The sequence below is a fragment of the Elephantulus edwardii genome, unplaced genomic scaffold (assembly GCF_000299155.1).
Source record: "Elephantulus edwardii isolate Elephantulus edwardi_28Jun2011 unplaced genomic scaffold, EleEdw1.0 scaffold00304, whole genome shotgun sequence".
Taxonomy (NCBI): domain Eukaryota; kingdom Metazoa; phylum Chordata; class Mammalia; order Macroscelidea; family Macroscelididae; genus Elephantulus; species Elephantulus edwardii.
The window spans coordinates 1,798,938-1,826,442 of record NW_006400054.1 but is presented as its reverse complement, the minus strand read 5'-3'; the positions used below and the strand labels follow the sequence as shown (position 1 = coordinate 1,826,442).

The window sequence follows — 27,505 nt, the reverse complement described above, 5'->3', positions numbered from 1 at the left end:
ATTGCACCAGTGTTCATAGCAGGCCAAATTCTTCCACACCAGCTCCCAAAGTCTCCAGCTGCCACCCTGTTGGCTTGGTTCTAGGGGAGAAGAGGGGAGCCAGGTAAAGAAGGGGCGGTGCCAGGCTCGGGGAGACCAGGCTACTCACCTCCCTCTGCTCGATACAGATCCTGCAGAGCCACGTGGGGTGCAGGCGGTTGTTGGAGGTCTTCACCCCGCACTTGGTGCAGACGTTCTGGGGATAAAACACAGCCCGGCTTGCACCCTGAGCTGCCAGGGCCTAGGGCTTAGGTGCTGGGGGTCTGGGGAAGGGGGCCTCATTCCCTCCAGGTGGACAGGAAGCAGCAGAAGATTCCCCCTTTTCTCGCACTTGCTTCTATGAGAACAAGCTCCGATTTGACCGTGCCCCCTCCCGAGAGCCAAGGGCCCAACCAGATCATCAACTCAGAGGGTTCCCAGCTGAGTCCCGACTTCCAATGCCAAGAGCTTGAATCATTTCCACATCCTGGGGGAAGGAATTCGCCATCTGTCCCCGTGGGGTCTGAGTGTTTAGTATGCGCACTAGGAGATGGCTGTCACGATCTTTTAAGGGAATTTAGGAAAGACCCAGTGGGAATCTGAAAAGATGGGGTATTAGTGGGCATGGGTCAATGGTGATTCATTTTACCAAACTATAACCAGGAGTTCAAACCCCTGAATAGAAGGAAGTGATCTGATAAACACAACAACTATTGATGGAACGTAGTAATTTGGCTGAGCTTCCTGGTACATCAAGATGTACAGGACATCGGAACACTTTTCCAAATTCTCCCTACCTGGTCGACTGCAATGCATATGTTTTTCAAAATAGGAAAACCTTCCCTGATATTCCATTCTAAGTGCGAAACGGGACACCCAACAGAAAATGCCAAGTGACGTTATGATGTCTCTGGCTGGACTGTCCCCTTGAATTTCCTTGCTGGGAATTCGGCAAGCTGACAGCTGTATTCTTTCCCTGAAATCGTCAAGAGACGATGGCTTCAGGAAGGTGGGGAAGGTGAGAGAGTACAGGGAGGTTCTGCTTCTCGAACACGCAGCCTTGAGACCCAGGAATGCTGGCTTAGCCAGAGAGTGTTCCAGGTGTGCTGTCCCCTGACACCTTCCACACACACGCATGTGCACACGGCCCCAGCATCGTCCTCACGCTGCTGCCCCATTTGCCGGGTCACAACCAGGAAGCTCACAAGCTCAAGCACAGCTCACGTTCCACCTCAGGTCCTATCCTGGACAGAGCTGAGCTCCAAGGGACAGAAGGGCACAGTGACTTCCAGGGGGAGGAACCAGCGTCTGGGGTACCTTTGAGGACAGCAAAGCCTGGGGACTGTCTAGATGGAACCCTATTCTGCCCCTACGCCCTGAATCTCCACTCTAACCCTGGGATCCAGGACCCCCTGCGGATGCTGAGTTAGGGGAGGGAAGGCAGTGGTGGGGCGCAGAGATGGTACCTTCTTGCAGTCCTCACACACCACGCAGCCAGAGCCCGGCAGCCCCAGCTGCTCTCCGCACAGTATGCAGCGGTTCACCCCGTCTCCTGCCACGTTCTTCCTCATGTTCTCCAGGCGGTCCACCAGGCGCCTGGACGCGGAGAGAGGGTGAGAAAGACCTCGGAGTGGAGACCACCAGCATCTACTACAATACTAGAGGGTCTTAACCACCTCTGAGTTAGAACGACTCATAAATGACCCTCCGGCAGGTTTTCAGAGGGCGTCAATCCCACAGGAGGAGACTGCCCATCTTTCTCCTGAGGAGCAGCTGGTGGATTCGAAACACATACCTCTGGGTTGGCAGCACAACTCCTTGACCACTAGGCAACCAGGATTCCTGCCTATACCTTCCACAGCCCATTGATTCTATTCACTTTAGATTAAGAACCTTATCTAGTGCGTCTTAGCTTTCACACCTCCTCCAGGAAGGCCACCTAGTCTTCTATTTTATTGCCTATGTGACTATACAGGGAAAGCCTGTATGGCCTAGCGGTCAGAAGCTGGGCTGCCAAACCAAAGGCACATGCTTTGAATACATCAGCTGCTCGGTGGGAGAAAGATGGGCAGACTCCTCCTGTGTAATTACTTATCACCTCTGAAAACTGGCCGGAGGGTCAGCTGTGGGTCAGTTCCAACTTGACAGTACACAACAATAATAATAACACCACCACCACCACCACCACCACCGTGTCTTTACAGGTCTTTACTTGACTGCTTTCCACTTCCATTCCTGACAAACCTGCTCCCCTTTCTCAGTAAATGGCACCAATATCAACTAACTTGGTTAAACCAGAAACATGGCTGGAGGAGCATCTTCTCCTGACGTCCAGAGATCTAATCAAATCACATCCTACTGAGTGTACATTTCTGGAACCCATCGTGTCTCTTCATCTCCAACTCAACCCAGCCCCACTGTCTCCTTCCTCCTGGCTGACTCTTAGCAGTACTCCAGTAATCCGTCTTCTGGCTTCATCTGTGGCCTTCCACAATCCAGTCTCCCCTCCAAAGCCACGGTGATCACTTAAACACAGATCTGATCCTATAGTCCCACACCTCACTTAAAAGCCTATAGTGGGTTCTCATTCCCTGGGGCCTCCATGTCTCTCCATGGTCGGGGCTCCACAGAAACCCCAAACCTCTTCTCCTTCTTGGTCCTGCTTTCAATGCCCTTGTTCAGTGGTTCTCCAGAATATTGGCAGCAGCAGCATCTGGGGATTTTCTGGAAATAAAATTCCTGGGGCCCCTGCTGTAGACCAACTAAGAGCTACTGCTCCAGTTACACTGATCTTCCTTAAGTCCTGGTCTCCTATCTGCCTCAGGATCTTTGACCTTCCTACATTCTGTTCTTGGTGCCTGGAATATACCTCATTCCCACACTGGTGATAGTGTGCGTGTTTTTATTTTCTCTCTCTCTCTCCCCCTCCCTCCCTCCCTCCCTCTGCCCTACACCACACAGTTTCTCTCACACACTTTACAGTTCTCCTGGTTAAATTATTCTCCTCTTTTAAAAAAAAATCCAATGCAGACCCTTTACCATTGTGTCAGTTCTCACTCACTGTAACCCTGAATAACAGAGCAGAACCACCCCAATAGGGGTTCTTTTCTCTCTTAATTGGGATTTTTGTGAAAGTTTATAAAGAAAACTGGTTTTCATTCAATACACATTCTTGTTTTAGAATCCATAATTTCCAAGGCTATGATCTATACGGAAGCAGACTGTCTCATCTTTCTCACACAGAACTGCTGGTGGTTTTGAACTGCTGGCCTTATGGTTAGCAGCCAAGGGTTTTATGCAATATGTCACCAGGGATCCTTGCTCACAGGGGTGCCAACCCTTGAAAATTGTCTTTTCTAGCCATTGCATTAGACCTGTTGACAGAGGGGGAGGGGATTGTCTCCAACTATTTAATTGTAGAAACATGTTCTTGCAAATCATCAACAACTGTGAAATCAATATAAAGAGAAGCACCTTCCACATTGTGAGAGATGGCAATGAAGAGAGAGTGAAGAGACTGTGGCACTGCTGTGAAGAGATTGTGGCAAGGTATAACCAGAGAACCCTGGAGCAAAAGGCCATCGTTTAAGGTTTTGCTTGCCGGATGACTGAAGGAAAAGCTGACTTGTAACTGCTCTGAGATAAAGGTTTCTGGATGCCTGAGGAAACCAGAGTCTTCTTGCATTTATGCTGCAGAACTGAATAGAACTTTCACAAACTGAGGAACTGTGTCTTGCTATCTGGCTTGGGACTGCTGGACTAAACCTGGATTTGTGTTATGTGATAAGTCTTTGTGTATGTGTGTGATATTCTTTGCCTCCTCGTCTCCCCAACCCATTTCTCTAATGAATCTCACAACTGTGAGTAAAGTCTGTGAGTCTTACAAAAAAATATAAGACCCAGAGATTGTTAAAAATAGGTGCAGGAGTGTGTAGGGTGGCCTGTCTGATTATGTAGTTATTTGTATAGTACTATGGGCATTTATTTAATAATGTCCCTTCTGAAGTGGGTAGAAATCAGACTCAGCCACTCCCACATTGCATCTGCTCCTTTTACACTTACCCTTTAGATTCAAGTGAACTGTCACTCACTCCTGGTGTCTCCTCTGACCAATCATTTTCTGTCTTTTCATCACAGCCCTGTCCTGCTTCTGGGGGGACATCTGTAAATGTTGTGAGAGTATCACCATCACACAGCAGGTGGACGGTGAGAACCCCCTGGCACACCCTCTGTACCATGAGCACCAGTGGGCCTCATTCAGTGTGCCTGAAGACCACATGGGGATCTCACGAAGATGCAGATTTTGGAGTCACACCTCTGGGTTGGGATCTGCAGAGCTGCATCTGGAAGATGCTCCCAGGTAATGTCACAGCACACTGCTGGTCCCTGCCCACGCCTGTTTAGATCTCAGGTGTTCTGTTTTTATTTTCTATTTGAGATTCTTTTTGTTTTCATAGACAAGGAAATACCTAGATTTATAAAATATGTATGAAAAAAGATTTCCAGTCTCATTTACAATGAACAGAAATGTCAAATTGAAACGACACTGCATGTATGGTGAACTTATGCTTGTTAAGGGATCACGGATCACTGGGGCTAGAATCTGCAGGCAGTGGGGGCCACACCTCCCCAGCAGTTCAAATCCACCAGTAGTTTACAGCCTTAGAAATGGTACAAATCGCTATCATATTGGCTGTACTTGTTTTGTTCTCTTGTTGTGTATATGTCAACATTTTTTATATGTACTTATGTATTGGCTTTTATTGCATCTGTGTTTTGGTATAATATTTTTTTAAATTTAGTTTGTTTATTTTTCATTTCAATGAACATCTACAGAGATTTTGGAGTTCCATTCATTCATTGTTGCACCCTTCTCCCCGCACAAACCCCTCCCCCCCCATTTGCTCCTCTCCTTGAAAAGCAAAAGAAAAACTCCCTCATTGGTACACAATCCCCCCCCCCGCACCTCCCCAAACCCCACCCCTTACCCTCAAATATAATCCACTCTGCAACCAAAAAAAATTTTAAAGGTAATGTTAAAGACACTTGGTTAAAACCTCAATGTTCTTCTAGAAATGTTTATTCTTATGCAAGCACATTATATTTCTTTCCACCCTTTACTTTAGGGTTATATTATGCTAAAGATACTCTGTAAAATCCTAACTGCCTGCGAGTCTATTCAGCTTCAGAGTCGTCCTATAGGACAGAGGTCCTTTGGTCTGTCCCTTTTCTATCCTATAGGACAGGGCAGAAGGGCCTCGTCAGGTTCCCAGCACTGTCTGTAAATCTTAACAGAGGTAGGCTACCCATCTTTCCCGAATGGAGCAGAGGGTGGGTTCAAACAGGCAACCTTTGGTTAGCAGTTTATTGCCTAGTCTACCACACCACCAGGGCTCTTTAACCACTCCCTCCCAGTCAGAAATCCACCCCTACTTCCCTCCACTGCGACGTATTAGTCCCACTCCAGGTCCAGCCAGTCCATGAGGATCTGTCCACGTCTCCTGCCCCAGGGGCTGGCCCAGCTTCCAACATCAGTGTAGGAGTCTCCATGGCTGAGGCTGGGGCTGACCCTCCCCTGGGTCCCCAGTGACCGGACTGGCAGCCACCTGAGGCCAGCTCACGCCACACCACGGGCTCTCCCCACAGGCCCCCCTGTTCTGCTTCACAGTGTTATAAATAGCAGCTCCTCCCTTTGTGCTCCATTCAGGAGAGAAGCTGCTTTGGCAAAGGAAGCGCTGAAGGCAGCCTGGAGCTCCAGAGCCGCTGCTGTGACCCAGATTGGACGGGGCTGCTTAAGGAGCCCGATGTGCAGGGCTGAAGGCAGCCCGCTGCCGAGTGCTCTCCCTCCCATCTTCCCTAGAAACTGCGTGTGGAGGATGATGGGAGGAGACAGGAACCAGGAGAGAGCCCCAGTCCACGCTCCCAGCACACCAAGCATTACAGTCGCTCTCTGGTGACAAGTTGATTCTAATGCATCGTGACCACACAGGACAGGACAGAGTGGAACCACTCCATTGGGTTTCAAGGCGGTTAAATATATACATGTACTTATTGCTATGATTAGGGTGAAGTTCACAGAGCAAATTAGTTTTCACTCAATAATTCACACATACTTTGATTCATGAGACTGACTGCAGTTCCCACAGCATGACAGCACTCTTCCCACTTCCTCCCTGTGTTTACTGCTTCCATCCGTCCTTCTGGTCTCTCCATTCCTGCCTTCTGAGCTTTATCCCTGAGCACGTGCTGCCTTATCTCTTGTGTTTGACTCTTCTAAGATGAAGTGCCTCCCTGGTGTGACTTGATTACCACACAGGCCTGTCTATTGAGGGGTTGTGGTGGGGTAGTGTGTCAGGTTGCAAACCATAACGTCAGCTGTTCAAATCCTCCAGCTACTCTTTAGCTGAAAGATGGGCATCCTCTTCCTGCAACGTTCCACAACTTCAGAAACGATTTGAGTTGGAATTGATTCAGTGACAGCAGGGTTTTCATTCTGTAATTGTTTTGTTAAGAGTTGAGCCGTGGGGTGGGTTCAGGTCCAGGCTTGAAGGGTGAGTAGGGGCCACACACTTGGAGGCTCCATCAGCAATCCTGGGCTCTTTGGCCTGCGTTTTGCTCTTTCTCCCTCTCCATCCGTGATGTCTTGCTGAGATCCCCTTCAGAGTGGTCAGCACTGGTAGCTGGACATCCCCCAGTTCTTCCTGTCTCAGAGTCACAGGGGTTGGGGTTCCCTCAGTCCTCTGGATGAAATGATTCTAGACTGTAACCTTTGTGAGCAGCAGATTACCAGGCCTTTCACAGAGGCACTTGTGGATTTGAACCATCAACCTTCAGGTTAGCAGACTAGCACATAACCCACTCTGCTACCAGGGCTCTTAGGTGGGAACTGATTGGGCAGGTAAACTTTAGGGTGTCTTTTGATGGCACAGGAGAACATGAGACCAGGAGGTGAGAGCTCAGGAGGTGGTGGGGTGGTTTGCAGAGAGGCATTTTCCTGGTCAGACCGTTGCTCTTGTCTGCTTTCACCTTCATTCGCCGTTTTTGTCAGGAATGGTCAGATTTTACTCTTCTCACGCTGCCACTGAGGTCTGGAGGCACCAAGAGGAAAGGGGCTTGCCTGGGTTCACCCAGCCAGGGCAGAATCTGGCCTCGCCTTCAGTCTGTGCTGTGGTAAAGCCCCTCCAGCCTCTCGCTATGAGTGAACACGGCAAGCTTAGGAAGAGCAGCTGATCCCGCTGTGAAGGGCAGTGCACAACGTGAAGGGGATGTGGGAGCCTTTCCTGCTTCCTGTTGGAAAAGCAAGGGTGTGGATTTACCCACCACCTGCACCCCCAGCAGCCTCCTCACCTGGGTAGAGACTCTGACCACCACTCAATCCAAATGCTGAAAGACCCCGGTAACACAGAGTGTCTTACTAGCAGCATCAAATGACATGGAAATATAAGAGCTTTAAAACCATTATTCAGATGTGCCTTAGCCCCAGGGCCCCAGTTAAGCGTGAACACAGTCCAGATCAACAGAGGTGGATGAGTGTGGCTGTGGGCAGACGTTCCTTCTCTGTTCAGAGATGGAGAAAGAGTGGGGTGTGGGGTGGGGTGTCCCTGGAACTTGTCCATCTAGTCACCCTCTCTACAGTCCTAAATCCCTCGGCAACAACATAGCAGGACTTGAATGGTCAAAGATGTTCAGCTGGGAGAGAAAAGTTTGCGGGGAGCAAAGTCAAAATCGGGTCGTGGAAAACCAGGAGCTATAAATGAGTCTTCTTCCTGATGGCAAAGCACATTTCGGCTTCCTCGTTAAGCGCCCGGAAGAAATATTTGATCCCGAGGCAAGAGAGCCTGACTCACGCTATGGCGGCCGCTTTCAGTCCTCACTGTGTGACATAATCTTCCCTCCCTCCCCCAAGAGCATTAAGAAGAGACTAATTAACCATGAAAAATAAAAATGATAGCATTTGCCAAGGAATGAAACGCAGAAGACAGGAAGGCAGAGGATGGAAGGATGAATGGAAAGAAGAGCCACAGGGAGGAGGTGGGTAGAGTGCTGCTATTGCTTGGAAATGTAATCACTGTCATAAAACAAGGTGTGCATGAGAGCTTGGATGATCTGTCAACTGCCACGCAAATCACTGTAAAAAGTTAACAACAATCCCAGCTCTGACACCTGGCAGCTATATATGGTTTAAGTCATCGTGGATCTGAATATAAGCATCTGGACATGAGCCCCTTGAGAGCCGCTGAGTAGAGGGACGCGCCCACCAGTTACGGTGCATTGCAGTCACCTGGGGAAGGTGTTCAAGGTTCAGAGAGGGGAGAGAAAATAGGAACCTGTATTTTAAAGCTCCTGATGCTGATGTTGGTGTCTCTCAGCCACGGCTTGAGAAATCCTGCAGCCAAGGAGAAAGGGTGGGGCCCAAGATGTCATCTGCATTAACATTACTGACAGCTTTATTCAAGGTGTGTTCCCATTTGACCTGGTAACAGACTCTCCTTATAACCTCAGAGTCTTAACTGTCATCAAGGCCATTCTGACTCATCATGACCCCCCACCCACCGCCCGAGCAGAGCAGAATGATCCCGCAGGGACCCCTCCATCTTTACGGACGCAGACTGCTTTCTCCTTCTCCCACAGAGCAGCTAGTGGGTTTGAACTACTGACCTTTCAGTTAGCAGTAAAACACCTGACAGCTTTGTCAACTGGGCTCCTATTAGTATGTTAAATGGGAAAAGAACCCGGGATGCAAGTTGTCACAAACGTGTGAGTTTGGATTTGGCACATACCTCAGGCATGCTGGACAAAATCGTCAGGAGGGATACGTGAGAATTATTGGCAGTAAATGCTGGCTGGCGAATTATGGGTAATAGTTTTTTCTTCTAATACATCCAGCCCCTTGACATGAAGCACCCAATTAGTTGAGTTCTTCCACATTTTCTTAACTTTCTACAGTTAACACAGTGGTTACGTGTTGGACTACTAACTGAAAGATCCAAGGTTCGAATCCACCAGCAGTCTTCTCCCATAAAGACTGAGAGACGTGGAAACCCAATGGAGGGTCACCAGGAGTTGGAATCAACTTGACCGCACAGGGCTTCCGGTGTGCTCTTCCCTTAAGGGGTCCTGGTGGCACAGTGGTTGAAGAAGTCTGCTGGCAGTTTGCACCCACCAGCCAGCTGTGGAAGGAACCCTAGGGCGCAGTTCTGCTGGGTACTTTGGGGTGGCCACAAATCAACCCAATGGCACAACCGAGGACCTTAATAGTAGCGGAGAAGGTAAATTTTTTTTTTAAAAATTATTATTATTAATTTTAATGAAAATTTACAGAGATTTTGGATTTCCATTCATTCATTGTTGCACTTTTCTCCCTGCCCGCCCCTCCCCCTCAGTTTGCTCTTTTCTTTGAAAAGTAAAAGACAAATTCTTTCATTGTGAAGGTGCGTATTTGAAGAGAGAGGACAGATTCACCAGAGAGTAAAACGCTGGGGCCCGAATCCTGCCTCATGGCAGGGCTCTGACTTGGGCATCACTGCTCTGTGAATGGTCTTTGCTCAGGTATTCAATGAGGTGCGAGTTCCTACCATAGGCAATATCCAGGGGGTTCCCTACTCCTGGGGGTTCCCTACTCCTGGAGCTGGGGTACTAGGATTTTCTGTCTGGGCTCCGTGGGACCCTCACTGAGCTGGTGAGCCTGGTGCTGGCTGCCTGGCTAACGTCCCCCATCCCCCCACATGACGTGCCCAATTAGCCGGCCACTTCTAAGTGGCTGTCACTCTCCAGTTAAGTCTTTACATGCCTGATTAGCTTTATGACTACTGCTCACGCTTGGCATTTAGGGAACACATCCATCATCAGGCTGGGGAGCTGCCAGCTGCCGTAGGGGATTGGGTGGGTGTCCCCCGTTTCCCAGACTGCTCGCAGAAGCACCGGAAGGGATGTCTCCCCACCCCTGAGTAAGGGATGTCTCCCCACCCCTGAGTACCAAGGAACGACCTCTGGAGGTGACGGGAAGGACATGTCCAGCTTGGTTGGCTCAAGAGGATGGAGGACTTGTCGTCATTCCTGGGACGCACCCACTGCGTGCCACGGAGACACTGAGGGTCTAGTGAAAGGGAACCAGAGGAGGCCTTGACGCTACTGAGCGAGTCAGGTATCATTTAAGTCATCGCCCAGGCTATCACGATCATTCATGAATGCTCTGAAGAACCAGGATGGGCAGGTCTGAGAACCCAAGACAAAGGACACGGCCAGTTAGCAAGGGTTCTTGGAAGCGGCCTCGGAAGAAGGGGGACACTGTGCAGGGCAGAGTAAAAGGGCAGTGGGGCTGGATCAAAGGCAATGGAGTAGTGGAGACTCTATTCCCCGCCTCCCCCGACCTGGACCTGACTCACGGGCACACGAGGGGAGAGCCCAGAGCATGGGGAGTTTCAGAGGCAGCAGCAGCTGCAGGCAGAGAGACGCTGGGAGGTTCCCAGCCTCCGGCCCCACGAGACTGGACTCCATGGGTCTAGAGGAGTGATGGGGACGAGGGCATGGCAGGAAGGCCATAGAGCGCCTTCACACCCTGCAGGGCCGGGCTGTAGCTGTGGGAGATTCCCATCGCTGCTCTAACAAGTCACCATCAGCCCTGCAGTTTACAGCAGCACAGACACATCGTACGGAAGTCAGGAGTCAGACACGGGTCCGACTCGGCTAAGGTCTTGACAGGGCCGTGTTAACTTCTGAGGCATCCAGGGGAGAAGTGGTTCCCTCTAGAACCTTCTAGTTTCTAGACGCTGCCTGCATTCCTTGACTCCAGGCTTCCTGCTTCCTCTTGAGAGGCAGAGGCAGGGCCCCTTCCTGGTTTTTGTCACGCAGACCCCCTGCCTCCCTGACAAGGGTCCTGTGACCACGCTGTTGTTGTTAGGTGCCGTCTAGCTGAGTATGACTCACAGTGGTCCTATGAAGAACAGTCCTGCCCCTGTCCTGTCCCGCGCCACCCTTATTATCTCTGACACTCGAACCCACGGCTGCACTCATCATGTCAATTCATCCCATCGAGGGTCTGCCTTGCCTTCGCTGACCCTCCACCGTTTCAAGCATGATGTCCTTCTCCAAGGAATAGCCTCTCCTAGCAACACGCCTGAAGCGTGTGAGATGAAGCGTCACCAACTGGGGATGATCCTGCTCTCTCAATCCCTCATTTAATCCCGTGTGCCCAGTGCCCGATGCTGTGTAAGGGAACGCATCCCTCAGATTCAGGGGTTGGGATGTGGCCATCCTGGCGGTAACATTATTCCATCGATACGCCGACCGCTTTTTATTTCCATCTGACTTGCTTCTGAACCAAATTTTAGCCATCCTCTCAAGAGCGCCTGGTGGTGCCGTGCTTCATGCACTGGACTGATAAGCAGAAGTCAGTGGTTCGAAGCACTAGCCACTCCACAGAAGGATGATGGGAAGTCTTCTCTCGTTGAGATTTACAGCCTCGGAAGTCCAATGGAGGGCTGTTATGAGTTGGGATCAACTCAACAGTGGTGGGTTGGGTTTGATCGGTGTGCGGACCCAGGTGGGGCCACTTCTACCTCCCTGATTTTGGACAGTGGACAAACCGGCCTTGGAACTCTGTGAGGTTCCAGTCATCTTCATCAGGGGCTCACATTTGTGCCTGGGAATGAGTGAACTCTTAAGTGGATTCCTAACCCCCCTCCCCACATATGTATGTGTGATGGACACACGTACGTACACGTGATGCACTCACACATGCACGCAGACATACACTCAGAACCCAGAAACAGATGCAGTCCTGAAGCAAGGGTAGGGTGCCAATTCCAGAGCGAAGCGACCTGCATCCAAACCTGGGGTCGGGCGCTCCTTAGCTCTACGACTCCACAAAGCTTAACCTTTCTGTGTCCCTTTAATAAATGAGGGAAGACAATGTCCCCACTCGCTAGGACTGTTGTCACCAGAAACGACAGCATGTTCAGAGAATGCCTAGAACGCATTAGCTCCTCAGCAACGGCTGCTCCTAATGTTTTCTCCTGGAAATCTGTGATTTTACAACTCCCAGGACTCGCGTTGCTGCTTCTTAACCATGATGTTCACTTCTGCCTGTGCAAGGTGTCTTTCACAAAAGGCTTTCCAAGGGCCGCTGTGGCTAGAGGTTGATAGGACTCACCTGTCTGTCTTTGCACTCAGCCGCGGTGGTCACACACCCTCACAGAGACACACACGTGCACAGGTGCACCGGTGGCTGGGCAGGGCCACACGTACAAGCGAGCGCACACATGATCTACACACAGAAGGATGCCCTCAAACACCTGGTTCTAGACACACAGATGAGAGACACCCACGGACGTCAAGTGGATTCCAATTCACAGCGCCAGCACAGGGCAGAGCAGAGCTGCCCCCCAGGGCTCCCAAGGCTGTCAATTTTTTTAAGCTGTATTTTTAAGGCTCAACCTTGTTTGCTGAGTGAGGAAGGCTTGAAACCCTTGCTCCAGGAGATCAAAGACCAGAGCCTTCACTATGGATTACAGCTCAACATCAAGAAGACAAAAGTCCTCGTCATTGGAACAACATGATCGAGGGAGAAAAGAGTGACATTGTTGATGATTTCATCTACCTTGGGTCCACAATCAACACTTTGAGTACCAGCACTCAGGAGATGTATTACATTCGTGAAGTCTGTTAAAGAATTCTCCAAAGCACCAAGGAGCAATGATGTCAGTTTGAAGATTAAGGTGCGCCTGATTCAGGCCATGGTTTTTTCAATCACTTGCTATGCATCTGAGAGAGCTGGACAGTGAATAAAATAAGGATTACAGAAGAAGAATCGAGACATTTGAATTGTGGTGTCGGAGAAGAGTACTGAACGGGCTGCTGAAGGAACAGAAAGTATGTCTTGGACACAGTGAAAACAGAACGCTCCTTGGAGGAGCCCATCTCACATACTTTGGGCATGTTGTTAAGAGGTGCCATTGAAGAGGGACACCATGCTTGGAAAGGTGGAAGACCAGCACAGGAGAGGAAGACCCTCGATGAGATGGGCTGACACAGTGACTACAGCAATGGGCTTGAGTGTGCCAGAGACACGGAGGGTGGCACAGGGTAGGGCCACGTTCAGGCTTGTTGATCATACTGCTTCTGACTCAATGTCTCTGAAGAACACTTTTTATAATAGCAGACTGCCAGAGCTTTCTTCCATGGAGAGGCTGATGGGTTTGAACTACTGACCTTTAGCTTAGCAATAGACTGTTTTAACCACCACAGCCTCAGGGCTCCTACAGGCACTCACACTGGCTCCCATTGTTGCAGACAAGGAGATACTGTAAGTGGGGGACTGTCTGTCTCTCGTTTGTGAAACTTAAGCTCCTTTTGAAAGTCCCAACTGGCCTCCTGTTTAGGCAACTGGTTTTGAGCTTTTGAATTTACTCTGTTACCAAGAGCCTCAGGAATGTGGAAGAGGTGGCCCTCGGGAAGCTGCTCCAGGAAGCGGACTTAACGCGGGGCCAGCTGAGTCCTGCATTAATGGGGAAAAGGTTTACCGCAGAGGTGCCCCCCAAATGACAGGACGGGGTTGAGTAGGTCTCTTTAAGGAGCAGCACGAGCTGTGATTACACAACAACTGAAAACCGCAACTGAGTGGGAGAGCATGTGGTCTGTCTTCAGTCTCATGTGCACACACACAGTCACCAACTCCAGACACACTCAGTTCCTTGCTTCTCCGTAACTGCCATCTAGAGTCAAGGTGGGTCTAACGGCTGTGGGGCCGGGCCGAGGGGAGCTGGCTGCCCCGAGGGAGCGGGGTCTCGCAGCACCCGCCCTTCAATGATTGAGCTGCTCCGTCAGGAAGCGCTGGCATCTCAGACTCATTCATTCTCACTCTCATTAACTGTGACGGTGCCCCCACCTGGGGAGTCACAGAGCCCAACCTCTCTCCTTGACGGATTCTGAAGTGGGATTCTTGCCTGAGCTGTGGCCCTTTTTTGGGGGGGCACCATGGCTCAGAGTTGGGGAGCCCAGTAAGAAAGAGACAGCCAGAGGGCCCAGGTGGCCCAGCATCATTACCACGAGGCTAGCAACTGGGACATTATTGAACCAGTGACAGTTACAGCTATTGATGGCTACCTTTGTCAGGTGCCATGTGAAGCACTTCACAGAAACTCTCTTCCTTTAATTTATGAGCGTAGTCTCATTATTCATTCCCTTTATACAGATGGCAAAGTGAGGCACAAAGAGATAAAGTCACTTGCTGAACGGCACACAGCTAAGGATGGCAGAGATGAGACGGGAAGCTTTGTCTGGCTCCTGGAAGCTGAGACCCTCTTGAGAAAAGGGAAGACTTTGCTTCATTTCAGGGCTTACAACTGGGGCTCTAACAAGTCTGTCTGTCCTTTCTCAGAAGAGGAGTTAAAAGAATGCCCGCGGAGGCCCATAGACTGTTATTTGGTACCACTGTGTCGGGAGCGACTCAGAGCTGACCTGCACTGGGCTTCAGAGGCAGTAGGTCGCACAGGAGGGCACTGCCCATCTTCCTCCTGCAGGGCAGATGGCGCATGTGGACTGTGTGCCTTTGGGTTGACAGCTCCTCTCCATGAAGCTGCCACAGCTCTGAGGGGGCCATAGGGGACAGGCCTACTATGGTGGGGAGTAACGCACCATCCCACTGGTGGTGGGTGAAGTGTGAGAAAGAGAGCTCCGAGGGGGTCACAGGGGACAGTCTACTGTGGTGGGGAGTAATGCACCATCCCATTGGTGGTGGGCGAAGTGTGAGAAAGAGAGCCAGGTAACCAAGTGAGCATGGCAGACGCCGTCAAAGGACGGGCTTCCTAAGACCCCGGAATTATTTGCCATGTTCCTTCCACGTCTACATTCTCAAAAGGCAGGGGGGGTGCATGATGCAGATGACAACTTTGTTTTCTGATAGCAAAGAGGACTTGAGGTGTTTGCTGTAGAAGTTCAAGGACCACGGCCTTCAATGTAGATTATATCTCAACATACAGATGACAAAAATCCTCACCTCTGGGCCAACAGACAACATCATGATAGAGGGGGGGAAAATTGAAACTGTTAATAATTTCATCATGCCTGGATCCACAATCAACACCCTTGTTACCAGTAGTCAGGAGATCAGAAGATATACAGCATTGGGAAAGTCTGCTCTCAAGAACATCTACAAAGTGCTGAAGAGCAATGATATCAGTTTAAAGACTAAGATATGCCTGATTCAAGTCATAGATTTTTTAATCACCTGCTATGTAGCTGATGGCTGGACAGAGAACAAGGGTGACAGATGAAGAATCAGTGCTTTTTGAATTGTGGTGTTGGAGAAGAGTACCGAGTATCTCACGGACTGCCAAAGTAACAGTATATCTTGGACAAAGCACAGCCAGAAGGCTCTTTGAAGGCAAAGATGGTGAAACTTCATCTCACATACTTGGGGCACATTTTTAGGAGAGGCGATTCCTTGGACAAGGACATCATGCTTGGGAAGGTGGAGGGTCAGCAACAGAGAGGAAGACCTTCAGTGAGATGGACTGACACGGTGACTGCAGCAACGGGCTCACGTGTGTCAGGGAAGATGAGGATGGTGCAGGATAGGACAGGGTTCAGTTGTTCATAGGGTTGTTATGAGTCATACACGACACAACAGCACCTATGTTCAAGCAGTACTTTAGGGAGGAAAAACTTCCAGGGAGGCCTAAGGGTCATATTCTTCTAGAAGACGTTAATAAAGATTACAAGCTAGAAAGCCCTCCGAGGCCCTTCTGCTGTGTCCTAGTGGACCAGAATGAACACAATCTCACACAACAAACAACTCATGCAAGAAACATTTCTTTCTATAAAGACCAGCAGATAGGGGCGAAACTCTGCAGTTGGCCAGACTGGGTTCACTGTCCCAGTTCTGTCACCAATTAGCAGTATGACCTTGGGCAAATTGCTCAACTCTTTCTATTTCAATATGCTCATCTGTAAGATGGTGATGAAACGAACACACCCACTCCTCCCTTATTGACGTGGTTAGGTTCCAAAGATCAGGCTGGCAGGTGAGAATCCACATTATTAAAAAAAAAAAATCCAGAGGACCATCTTGTGATTTGTCAGAGCACAAAAAATGGAGGATGATGTCATCATTACATCACTGCATCAAACTACCAACCACTGAGTGTCATAGCCCACCCGAGAGGACATGCGATGTCACTGTTTCAGCCATTGTTCCTCTGGCCTCACACCTCAACATCTGTTACCATCAGACATTACCAAAACACAAAACAGGCAACAGGTTTCTTACTATTTTCATAAATGCCAAAGGTCAGATGATGAAGCAGTCGGTACGTGAGGAGGAGGGGCACTGTCTACGTCACAGAGCTGTTGTCAGGATTATATAAATCAACCTGTGCAGGAAAAAGATGGGCAATCCCCTCCCTGCTGGAGGGCCAGCTATGGGTCATTTCCAACCCGATGGTAACAGTAACAACAACAAGAACAGAATACACAGCTGTGAGTGTGGCGCGGGCATACAATTGCTTTAGAAGAGTGGGTTATTGTTACCATCTACCCAGAGGCTGAATATTGTCTCAAAAATATTCCTCTTGATTCTTCTCTGTTTTGAAAAGCACCCAATAGAAGGGCCCAAGCAGTGGCTCTCAAAAGGAATTATATGTTAAGGAATTATATGTTAATACCTGGAGACATTTTAAAATTGTCATTAACTTGGACGAGTGACTGATATTTAGTGAATAAAGGCCAGGGATGCTGCTTACCATCCGACAATGCTCAGGCCAGTCCCCTGGCAAAGAACCACCTGTCCCAAAATGTCAATCACTCCCAGATTGAGAAACCCTGGGCTTAGGAAGCCATCTGGCCCAAGTCCCATTTTACAGATGGGAACAAGGAGGCCCGTGAGGTTAAAGTGACTCAATGAGGAGCCTGTTCATGTCATTACTGGTTCATTCCTTCAACAGGTAGATATTAGTTTTCTCTTTCCTGCTATCCTCAAGGCTTATTAAGAAAATACCCATTCTTCTTTTGTGTAAAATGAAGTGTGGGAGAAGGATGGGCAAGCTCCTTCCGTGTGATGAACTGCCTCTGACAAACAATGGAAGGGTCTGTCCTGGGTTGGTTCCGACATGATGTTACACAACAATGATCCCATGAAATAGTGATTTGGGAAGGACAGTAGAAAATACCGACCAAATTTCAAGGAAAACCGATGTATGACTCAATAGTTCTTAACGTGAGAAGGGGGGGTTCAGAAGCCCCTATAGACTGATGAAAGTTGGAAATATTTTTTTTCCTTGTCAAAAGCATGCAGCCACAGGCACCAGTGTGCTTATAATATGAGGATGGGTGACAAATCCCCGAGTCTCATCCACAGAACATGCGGGACTCTAGGGTGAAAAGAAAAGCCCTCTTTTAGAAGAGGGTCTTAAAGACACAGCTTAGCGTCAACTTGTCAACCCATGGGAATGACGCCAATGGAATTAGATGCCACAAGTTCTGAGTACTATTTATTACTCTCTTCCCTCTTGGTCTACATTCTGGGAAAATTCGGTGTCAGAAGAGGTGGGGATGGAGGAACCGGGACGGGGAGGTGACAGGAACGCAACAGCGTCTGTCAACAACAGGCCTCCCTGGGTCTCTCGGGTGTCCTTCATCACGGCGTCTGGACATCAAGGTTAATGACAAATCCTAATTACTTTTTGGGGCCCATCTGTTTAGGGGAGCTGACGTCAATGGAGGCCACCCGGCAGTCTGTCCCCTTGCAGGCAAGCAAATGCCTTTGGGAATGCCTCGCGTTCCTGAAGGTCTGGACGGAAGGAAGCCTACCATTGGGAAAGGGGGTAAAAACCACCTTAACCACCACAAAACAATGGCAACAGAAACTTTCCGAGGTAAATGATGAATCCCAGACTTAGAATGTTCCGCAGGCGATGGATACACTCCCTGCATGTCCGTCTAACTCATGAAGACCCCTTTCACTCTCAGCAGTGGTCGGCTGCATCTGGATAGCCTGGGACCTCTGAACACAGCCGAATGGATAGAGGGTGGGCATTCATTGAGCTTGGCCAGTAGGAATCCCTTTCCTGAGAATTTTTAATCAGGATTAAGAAGAGCTAGAAAAACTGTCTGTATTCTTAACCCACAGGGGTCGTAAAAGCTTGTGAGTTGCCATTTAAAGTGCAACTACTGGATTCTTCTTGCCCAGAACAAAAAAGAGTAAAGAAAGTCAAAGAGGTTGGTCCAAAGGGTTAATCTGGGAACCGCTCAGCCTCTGAATCGTGAGATCTGAACTAGATGGTGGACGGCTGCCACTGTCAACTGCTCTGTAAGGGATCGTAATAGGGGATCATGGACAAAGTGAGAGAAAAAGGTGGATAAAACTAAAACTAAAAAAGAACAGATGTACTGATTTGATAGACTGATGGGAGTTTTGAGACTATGGCTCCCAGTCACCCTTCAAATACAGAACTGAAGCCACTCCAGGAAGTCAATTTTCAGCTAAACAACAAAAGGACCTATAAAGAGAAGAGTAACAACAGAGAGGAATGGGGTCCTCAGTCCAAGCAATGGTATGAGACCTAAAGGGCACATGTACCCAGGACCAAAGCTCAGAAGGCAGGAAGGAAAGGGGAAGGACAGATGGAAATGAGAAACACAGGGAGAGAGTGGGAAGAGTGCTGCTACATTGAGGGGACCACAATGAATGTTGTGAGTGTGAACTGTTGAATGAAGGACCAGCGTTCTCTGTCAACTTTCACTCAACGAACAACACAAAATCTAATAAATAAAAAATAAGGGTCTAATATTTGGTGAAAACTAAGTAAAAATTTAAATTTCTCAGGTTCTGCAGAGCCAACACGTCTTAAAAGCAAGTCCAGCCAGAGAAGCAGCCAGTCAGAGGGTCTCTTTGCTCTGTGTGGTCCCGAACAAGTGATTAGCCTCCCTTAAACCTTATTTTCACTCCTGCAAAATGGGGATGATAACAGTACGTGTTCCCTAGGACTGAGAGCAGCAGTTAATGAGCTGAGTCATATGACGTTTTCCAGGGGCAGCAACAGGCACATATTGGGCTGCTAACTGCAAGGTCCGTGGTTCAAATCCACCAGTCGCTTTCCAGGGAAAATGATGTGACAGTCTGATTTTATTAAGAGTTATAGTCTCAGAAAACCAGTGGAGGGTCACCACGAGCTGGACTCAACTTGGCAGCAGTGGGTTAAGCATTCATTAAGGATACCCGATAGGACCACGATTTCTCAAGTGCATGAGAATGACATCACATCTTTTCTGGGGGGTGGTCTCTCAGGCCACAAAGTTTGCGTGAGAGTGGCAGAGGGTCTGGCGACATTTGTTCTCTTTTAGATGAGTTGAAATCATTCACAGTGGCCCCATGTTGGGAATCACCCAAAATAAAACAGCCCTGGAGTGGAGTTGAATGGGAATGGCACTGAGAATCAGACTGCCATGCTTCACATGACAGATGGGGGAAACTGAGGCTGCAAATGCGAGAGCTCAACAGCCTCGGGATCTGATGGCACCCCGTCCTCGCCTCTCCCCAGGTCTGATGCTTGGCTTCTCTTTCATCTGGCTCTGCTCTGATCCCCACCCAGGGAAGCGTGGGTAGAACGGGAATTAGGGCAACTTGGAGCTTATAAAACACAAATAGCATCAAGTTTGCCTCTGGCAATGCTGCCAGCGAGGGTTGGCTGCTGGAGGGAGCAGTGAAGCAGCCGGGCCGGAAGCCTTGAGTCGCCCACCCTCTCTGGGAAATTGGGCAGAGCAGAAAGCAAAGGGACATTCGGTCACCAAAGTCTTGGCTGAGCCTCTCTGGAAGTCTCCGTATTCGCCAGGGCAAGCCGGGGGCTGCCGGAATCCCAGGGCCTGGCGAGCAGGAATCACGGAGCATGATTCCAGAAGAGAGACTTGACCAGGGTCAAGAACACCGTCTCCCCAGCCGACTCATAATCACGACTGTTCACTTGTAAGCTAATGAAACACTCTCCAAGAAGCGTGTGCTAATGCCCTCATTTTACAGACGTGGGAACTGAGGCACAGAGCAGTTAGAGCGGCTTATCTGAGGTAGTAAGTGGCAGAATGAGGGTCTCTCTGACTTTGAAATCACAGCGTACTCACTGTGCCATCCACCACGTCACTGGGTTAAGCTAGTGAATGTGCCAGGACATGGGGGGCAAATCGAGGACCCCAGACTCTGGGCCAGAGCACGGAAGCTGGGACCTTCACAGGGGAGGGAGGGGCTGGAAGCGCACACAGCTTGTGGCAGGTATCTGTCATTTGCCAGTTGTACCTCTGATCTGGCCAGTCCGTCCTGAGCGAGGGGACCTGTTGGGTAGCCAGCTCCCGTGTATTCCCCCCAAGGACATTCACCTCTAACTAAGAGTGGGGAGCTGGAGGCCGCAGTACCCCTCCACTCTCAGCCTGAGGTCATGGTCTTGGATCACAGCAAGGACCAGCCCTGGTCTCCTGACAAGTCTCCAGCACATGGAGGTGACGGCTGGAGCAGCACGTGGATTTCCTCCCAGATCCACACACTTGCTCTCTCTGTCCCTCAGTCACCTCCCTCATTCGTCCACTCTGACCATCACTCGCATGTTGCCCCCTCCTCGTCAAGTCTGTCCACACGCTCCTGTCTCTGCATCACTGTCTGCTCACTGTACCCCTCTCTCACACACACACTCATGTAGCCTCTGCTTCCTTTTCTCTGCCCTCTGAGCCTTCCTCCCTCCTCCCATTAGGGGAACACAATTAGGGCATTCTTCATCTTGCTAAAACCTTTCAACAGCCCTGTGGGATGACGACTCCCATTGTTCCCTTCCTGTTGGGAGCAAAGCGAGGCACAGAGAGGTGAAATGTGCCCACGAGCCACAGCAGATGAGTGGGGAGCTGGATGGCACCCCAGGATTTGAGTCCAGAGCCACTGAGTGAACCTCTGCTGCCTCCCCCACCTGCCACGCTGTCGCCCTCTTACACGGCCACTCTCTGCCATCATTGCTGTGTCCCACCGAGTCGGTTCCAGTTCATACTGACCCCAAAGACGCATAAGAGGACAAACCCAGCCCAGGCCTGTGCCAAGCCATGTGCCCAGATTCTACCGCGCCGAAGCCCACCGTGCGGCAGCCACAGTGCCCATCCTTGTCCCCGAGGGGCTCTCTTGTTCTCACTGCCTATTCAATATTCTCACATTCATTTAGAAAGTTCTCTCCTGTATTTATTCCGCTCTTGAGCATCCGGCATCTACAGTGTCAGTGTTTCTAGCACATCCTTCTGTGATGCTGTTATGGACTGTGATACCCACCCTCTGCTTGGTTATAATACCTTTCCAGCCTCCAGCGACAAGCTCGCATCTCCTATCAGAAGACCAGTCCCGCGCTCCTCCGCTGCCCACCCAGAAAAGAAGCCCCCTCACACCGCTTCTATTTCCACCTTCTCCTCTACTCTTTATTCTCCTCTTCCAGCTCCTCTACCTCCTGGGATAAGGATTCCCTGGAGAGGGAGGTAGCCTGGAAAGTCACAGATGACAAGCCCCAAAGGCAGGGCTGTCCCACCAGCATACGCAGCCCAGCTCCTGTCAAGGAGCCCTGGGGGACTGGCCCTTGGGTCCCAATGACGCTCGGAAGGAACGCGAAGTGTCAGGCCTCACCCGATTCGCTCCTGCTCCATCTCCTCCATCTTCTCAGCGCGAGCGATCACCCTGTTGATGATTTCCTTTTCTTCATCTGTCAGTTCTTCCTGCTTCCTCTGTCTGTCCTGTTGGCCGCTCGGGTGGACGGACCAGCCTCCCTGGAGCCTGAAAACACAAGTTGGGAAGCTGTGAGTCCAGGCAACAGCATAAACTACTAGGGAGCTCTGGTGGATGTAGTCCAGAGTTGTGATGTTAACCTCGAAGCTGACAGTGTCTGGCGGTTGTAATTCACTATCGAGCTACAGTGTTTTTAAGAGTCAGAACCAACTGCATAGCAGTGAGGTTTCGGTTCACGGGTAAAACGGTGAGCAGACTCATGGACCAGTAGTCAAGCTCTGCTAGGGAGTCTCTGGGAAAGGGTTCTGTTTCACAGCCTCTGTCTATACAATGGATCACTTGATCCCCCTCATACGGTTCTGAGGCACTTTTTCTTATTAAGACCTTAGCACTTGCTGGCAGTCCCTAAGCAGCATTTCTGAATGCCGGTGAGGCTCTAGAGGTACTGGTGTTCTCAGAAGTGTAGGCTAAGTGGATGGAAAGCATTTTGGGAGCATAGATTGAAGCGATGGGTCCCAGGTTGACTGCAGCATCTGTCTGGCATGGAGACAGCTTGTTTGAACACGGCACTGTGCTTTAGACGTTCAAATGAGTTGCCAAGCAGGTTTGTAAAAATCACTTCACTTTACTTTTGCATCTGGATTCGCAAGCCCAAAGGCTCCTACAGCATTTTGAGCTCTAGCTGCTAATCTTCTTGACTTTGTTACTTTAAACACTGGTATATGTGCTGATATACCACACTCAGACCTCACACTGCCCCTACTGTGTGCTGCTGGTCCAAGAAACTAGGCTCTTTGCCCAAGGCCACAGGGCTGGGAAGTGGCTGGGGTGGGACTCTGAGCTGGTGGCCAGCACACGATAGAGAATGGAGTGTCCGCCAGCGTGGACCCTCGAACAGCCTAGAGAGAGAGGAGGAGGCTGCACAGTTAACACTTTATTGTGGTTGTTAGGTGCCACTGAATCGAGTATGTCTCATAGCAACTATATGAACAACAAACTTGACCCCCGTCCTGTCCTGTGCCGTCATCATAATTTGTAATGCACTTGAACTCACTGCGGCAGTCACTGTGTAAATCCACTCACTGGGGGTCTTCCTCTATTCTGTCAACCTTCCACCTTTCCAAGCAAGATTCCAAGGAATGACCTCTCCTAGCAACGTGCCCAAAGTATATGAAAGCCACACTTGCCTCTAAGAAGCCATCTGGCTGCACTTTTCCCAAGGCATAACTGTTTGGGGTTTTTCTGGCAATCCATGCTCTTCTCCAACGCCAAAATTCAAAGGAATCAGTTCTTCTTCTGTCCTGTGATCAGTGTCAAATGTCACCTCCATTGACAGCCTGGTCCTGGCCACAGGGCATGGTGGTGCAGCAGCCGCAGGCAGCTTGCAGGGTTAAACACCGCGAGAAAAGCTTGTCTCCGGGAGGAGGAGAAGCAGGATCTGCAAATCCTCCGGAGTCAGTACCCCATTAGCTGCCAGGCTCCATTACTTCCACGGCTCTAATCTCGTCAGCAGGCATGAAATTGCCTTTTGACGCTCAACGCTGGAAATTAAAGGCCCCATCCCGCTCCCACCATCCTGCTCCTCTGCTGTCCTCCACCTTAGCGGGTTTGTTCTGAGGAGCAGAGAAGAGAGAGCTTGGAGGGAAAGGGATGGGGTCTCCGGAGAAATCTTGTGAGAAAGGGAAGGAGGGTCTGGCTTGAGGAAACAACACACGTTCCCGAGGGGTAGCTATAAGAGGACTGGCTTAGTGGTAAAGAGTTGTTCTGCTAACCCAAAGGTATGTGGTTCAAGTCTGTCAGCTGCTCTGAAGGACAATAAGATGGGCACTTCCTCTCGCACGACTGTCTCTGAAAACCCCCCAAGGAGTCAGCTAGGGGTCAGTTCCGAATGGATGGTACACAACAAACACTTCTAAAGCTCCTGTTTAGAGTCGCCAACGGCTTCTGAAAAAAAGCCTGGGCCTACTGTATACAAGAAGCCTTGGTGGCACAGTGGGTTAAGTGTTATACTGCTAACCAAAAGGTCAGGGGTTTGAATCCACCAGTCTCTCCAAAGGAGAAGATTGGGTAAGCTCCTTCCGTAAAGATTTGCAACCTTGGAAACAGTTAGGGGTGCACAGTATTGGGAGTGTGCTACATTCCAAGGAATTTGTACTCTAAAGTGCTGAGTTTGATGCTATGTGAGTTTTACTTAGATAATAATAATAATATAAACTAAGTGGTATTTTTGCCCGTTCTGCAGATTCCAATACAATCTGATCCACTTGCTTCTCTGTCCTCATTGTTCTCTTCCTCACTTTTCTCACCATGCTCTGACCCTGCTGAGAAGGATCGATGCCTTTGAGTTGTGGTGCTGGAGAAGAGTGTTGAACATATCCTGGACCACCAGGAGAACAAACCAGTCTGTCCTAGAGAGAGTGAAACCAAGCTGCTCCCTGGAGGCAAGGATTTTGAAGCTCCATCTCACATACTTTGAACATGTGGCCAGGAGGGACCAGTCCTTGGAGAAGGACATTATGCTTGGAAGGATGGAGGGACAGCGCAGGAGAGGAAGACCCAGGATGAGATGGATTGACACAGTGACTGGAGAAATGGTATTAGGTCTGTGGAAGACAATGAGATTGGCACAGGAGAGGACGGGGTTCAAACCTAATGTATACAGGGGTTGCTATGAGTCACAGACAACTCAATGGCATAAGAAGAAGAAAGAACGTTCCATAGAACCATTCAGCAGTGGTGTTGACTCCTAATGAGAGTTAGGTCTTCATCACAGGCAATATTCAAGCGGGGCTGGAAGGAAACCTGCCCGACACTAACAGGTGATCCCCGTGTGTAACTTACTTCTCATTTATCCACTATGATAAAAGTGACAGAGAGTGTCACTTCTATTTCCACTTTGCTAGCAAAGACTTGGTCTTAGTGGACTGAAGCTGGAGACTCTCCGTGTGGGCTTGATCAGCTCAGAAGCCAGCATGATGTTGGAGAAGCCCAGATGGTGACGGCAAGACAGTCTGTAGGACCTGAGGGTGGCCTCGCTTACAGCCAGCAGAAAGCCACGATCCGTAAGGAAATGAATTTGGCCAACAACTTGAATTCACTTGGAAACGGCTTCTTCCCCAGATGGGCTTCCAGATGAGAATGTAGCCTGGCCAACACCTTGACTGCCATTTTGTAAGAATTTCTGCAGGGGACCCAACTCTTATGCCTGGAAACGGAAATAAATGTGTGTGGTGTTTTTTGTTTTGTTTTGTTTTGTTTTGGTGTTGTGTGTGTGTGTGGTTTTAAACTGCTAGATTTGGGGTAATTTGTGATACGATAATACAGAGTAAGTGCATGTATTGTAGGTAGGCCTTTGTACCATTTTATACAGAGTAAGTGCATGTATTGCAGGTAGGCCTTTGTACCATTTACTCTCCTCCCCAGAAGCACTGGTCATTTCCATGGTCTTAGCAATTACTTGCTGCGTATCAGAGAGCTGAACAATGACAAGGGATGCTAGAAGGAGACGCGACGCCTTTGAGCTGTGGTGCTGGAGAAGAGTACTGATTATACCATGCTGAGGGAACAGCAAATGCAGACTGTTTGAAACATAACCACGGCCAGGTCTTCCGTCGGTGTGCTAATATTCCTCAGCCTGACGTGCTTGCCCATCGTTTTTGAAGGACAGCAGTAGATTCCTGAACAATGAAGACCACTGGTCACTCGCTAAGGGCAGAGAGTCGGGGAGAATCTAGACACCTCGCCAGGCCCCGTGGTCATCTGGAAATGGAGACTGTGATTATAGTCTGCGGCTCTTTCCCACTTTTCCTTCCTTGATTGCTCTTCTGATTCCTCTTGATTCACCGCCTGGTCAGTGATGAGAACACGACACTGGTAAGATGCTGGGCCAAGGATCCAGTGGAGGCCCTTCTGAGAACACGCTCCTCCAGTTCCCCGTCTGGTCACGGACGTGGCCGGTGAGGGGTCAGACCTCACGCTTACGTCTCTCACATCGCTGGGGTCAGTGGAGGTCAGAACAACTGTTCCTGGATCTCTATGGCTCCAGAGATGCGGGCAGGGTGTTGCCATGGAACCGGAGCCCCCCAGAAGGCCTGCACGGAGAACTGCCTCCCTCTTCAGAAGAGCAGAAGGCCTGCTGGAGGCTGTGGGCACCGCTCCGAGCTGTTCCCCCATCCTCTGCTCTGTAGCATGCTGTTGACAAACAGCTCATCCAGAGTCTGAGAATGTCACCAACTGGTCTCTGTGGGGACTCCGGTGGATGTTCACGTTTTAATTCCAAAAGCAAACAGAGGGGAACAAGATCCGGTTCTCAAGGCAAAGTCTCTGTTACCACTGTTGTCATGGGGAGAGAATGGGCCTCCCTGGGCCTCCCAGGATCTGGGGATCATGCAGAAGCTAAGAACTGCTCCCGGTGACAAGCGAGAAGCTGGCTCCTTTGCCAAGGGCCTCTGAGGTCCAGATTACATACAGCCCCATGTCATTCAAACCAGGGGTGAGAATTTGGATCGTGTTCGAGGCCTCAAGTATGGCTTTCCCTGGATGAGGGACTCAGACATGCTGGCCAATCTAGACATGCGAGCCCTGCTTGGCCTGATTTAGTTAATGACTGGAATCCTGGGTCTGTAATTTTGAAACAGGGACCCTGAACCTCTCTGAACCACAATTTCTTCATCTTTTAACTGGAAATATGGATAGATTCTATGTTGTAGGGTCGCCACTGGGAAGATGAAATGAAAGTGTGTAGTCTGTTTTCAAGTACATGGCAAGGACTCATAAATGGTACAATTCACGGTATGATTCTCTTCTTGACCTAAGAAATCTCTTAAGTGAGAGGATGAACTGAAGACCTTTGCAAAAGACACTCAGGTGGCAGACCAGGTCACAGAACATACTGGAACTGCCTCTCCATGTGAGTGTTGGTGTGTTCCAGAAATATCTACCACCACACAGTTGATTCTAATTCCTAGTAACCCAACAGGACAGAGCAGAACTGCCCATAGGGCTCCCGAGGCTGGCTGGCTGGCTGGCTGGCTGGCTGGCTGGATGCATGGATGGGATGATGGGATGGAGGGATGGATGGATGGATGGAATGGAATGGAGGGATGGAGAGATGGAGGAGTGGAGGGATGGAGGGATGGAATGGATGGATAGATAATGGAGGGATGGATGGATGGGATGAAGGGATGGGATGGAGGAATAGACGGATGATGGATGGGATGGAGGGATGGATGATGGATGACGGAATGGATGGGATGGATGGGATGGAGGGATGGATGGATGGAGGGATGGGATGGAGGGATGGATGGATGATAGATGTATGGATGTATGGGATGGAGGGATGGAGGGATGGATGGATGGATGGATGATGGATGGATAATGGATGGATGGATGGATGGATGGATGGATGGGATGGAGGGAGGGATGGATGGATGATGGATGGATAATGGATGGATGGATGGATGACGGATGGATGGATGATTGTTGGATTGATGGGATGGATGGATGGATGGATGGATGGATGGATGGATGGATGATGGATGGATGGAGGATGGATGGATGGGTGGATGGATGATGGATGGATGGAGGATGGATGGCGGATGGATGGATGGAGGATGGATGGATGATGGATGGATGGATGATGGATGGATGGATGGATGGATGGATGATGGATGGATGGATGATGGATGATGGATGATGGATGATGGATGGAGGATGGATGGATGGAGGATGGATGGATGGGTGGGTGGTGGATGG

At 49.8% G+C, this 27,505-nt stretch overlaps 1 protein-coding gene across 2 annotated transcripts in view; it reads right to left on the bottom strand.

Moving 5' to 3' along the window:
• RPH3A (rabphilin 3A homolog (mouse)) overlaps positions 1-27,505 on the bottom strand; it is a 68,825-nt gene that overhangs the window by 29,596 nt on the left and 11,724 nt on the right. For both annotated transcript variants that reach the window (XM_006900983.1, XM_006900982.1), the window contains 3 exons: positions 21,653-21,799; positions 1,485-1,614; positions 149-235 (listed from right to left, as the gene is read on the bottom strand). In XM_006900983.1, the coding sequence (XP_006901045.1) occupies positions 149-235; positions 1,485-1,614; positions 21,653-21,799 (364 nt within the window). The remainder of the gene's footprint in view (positions 1-148; positions 236-1,484; positions 1,615-21,652; positions 21,800-27,505) is intronic.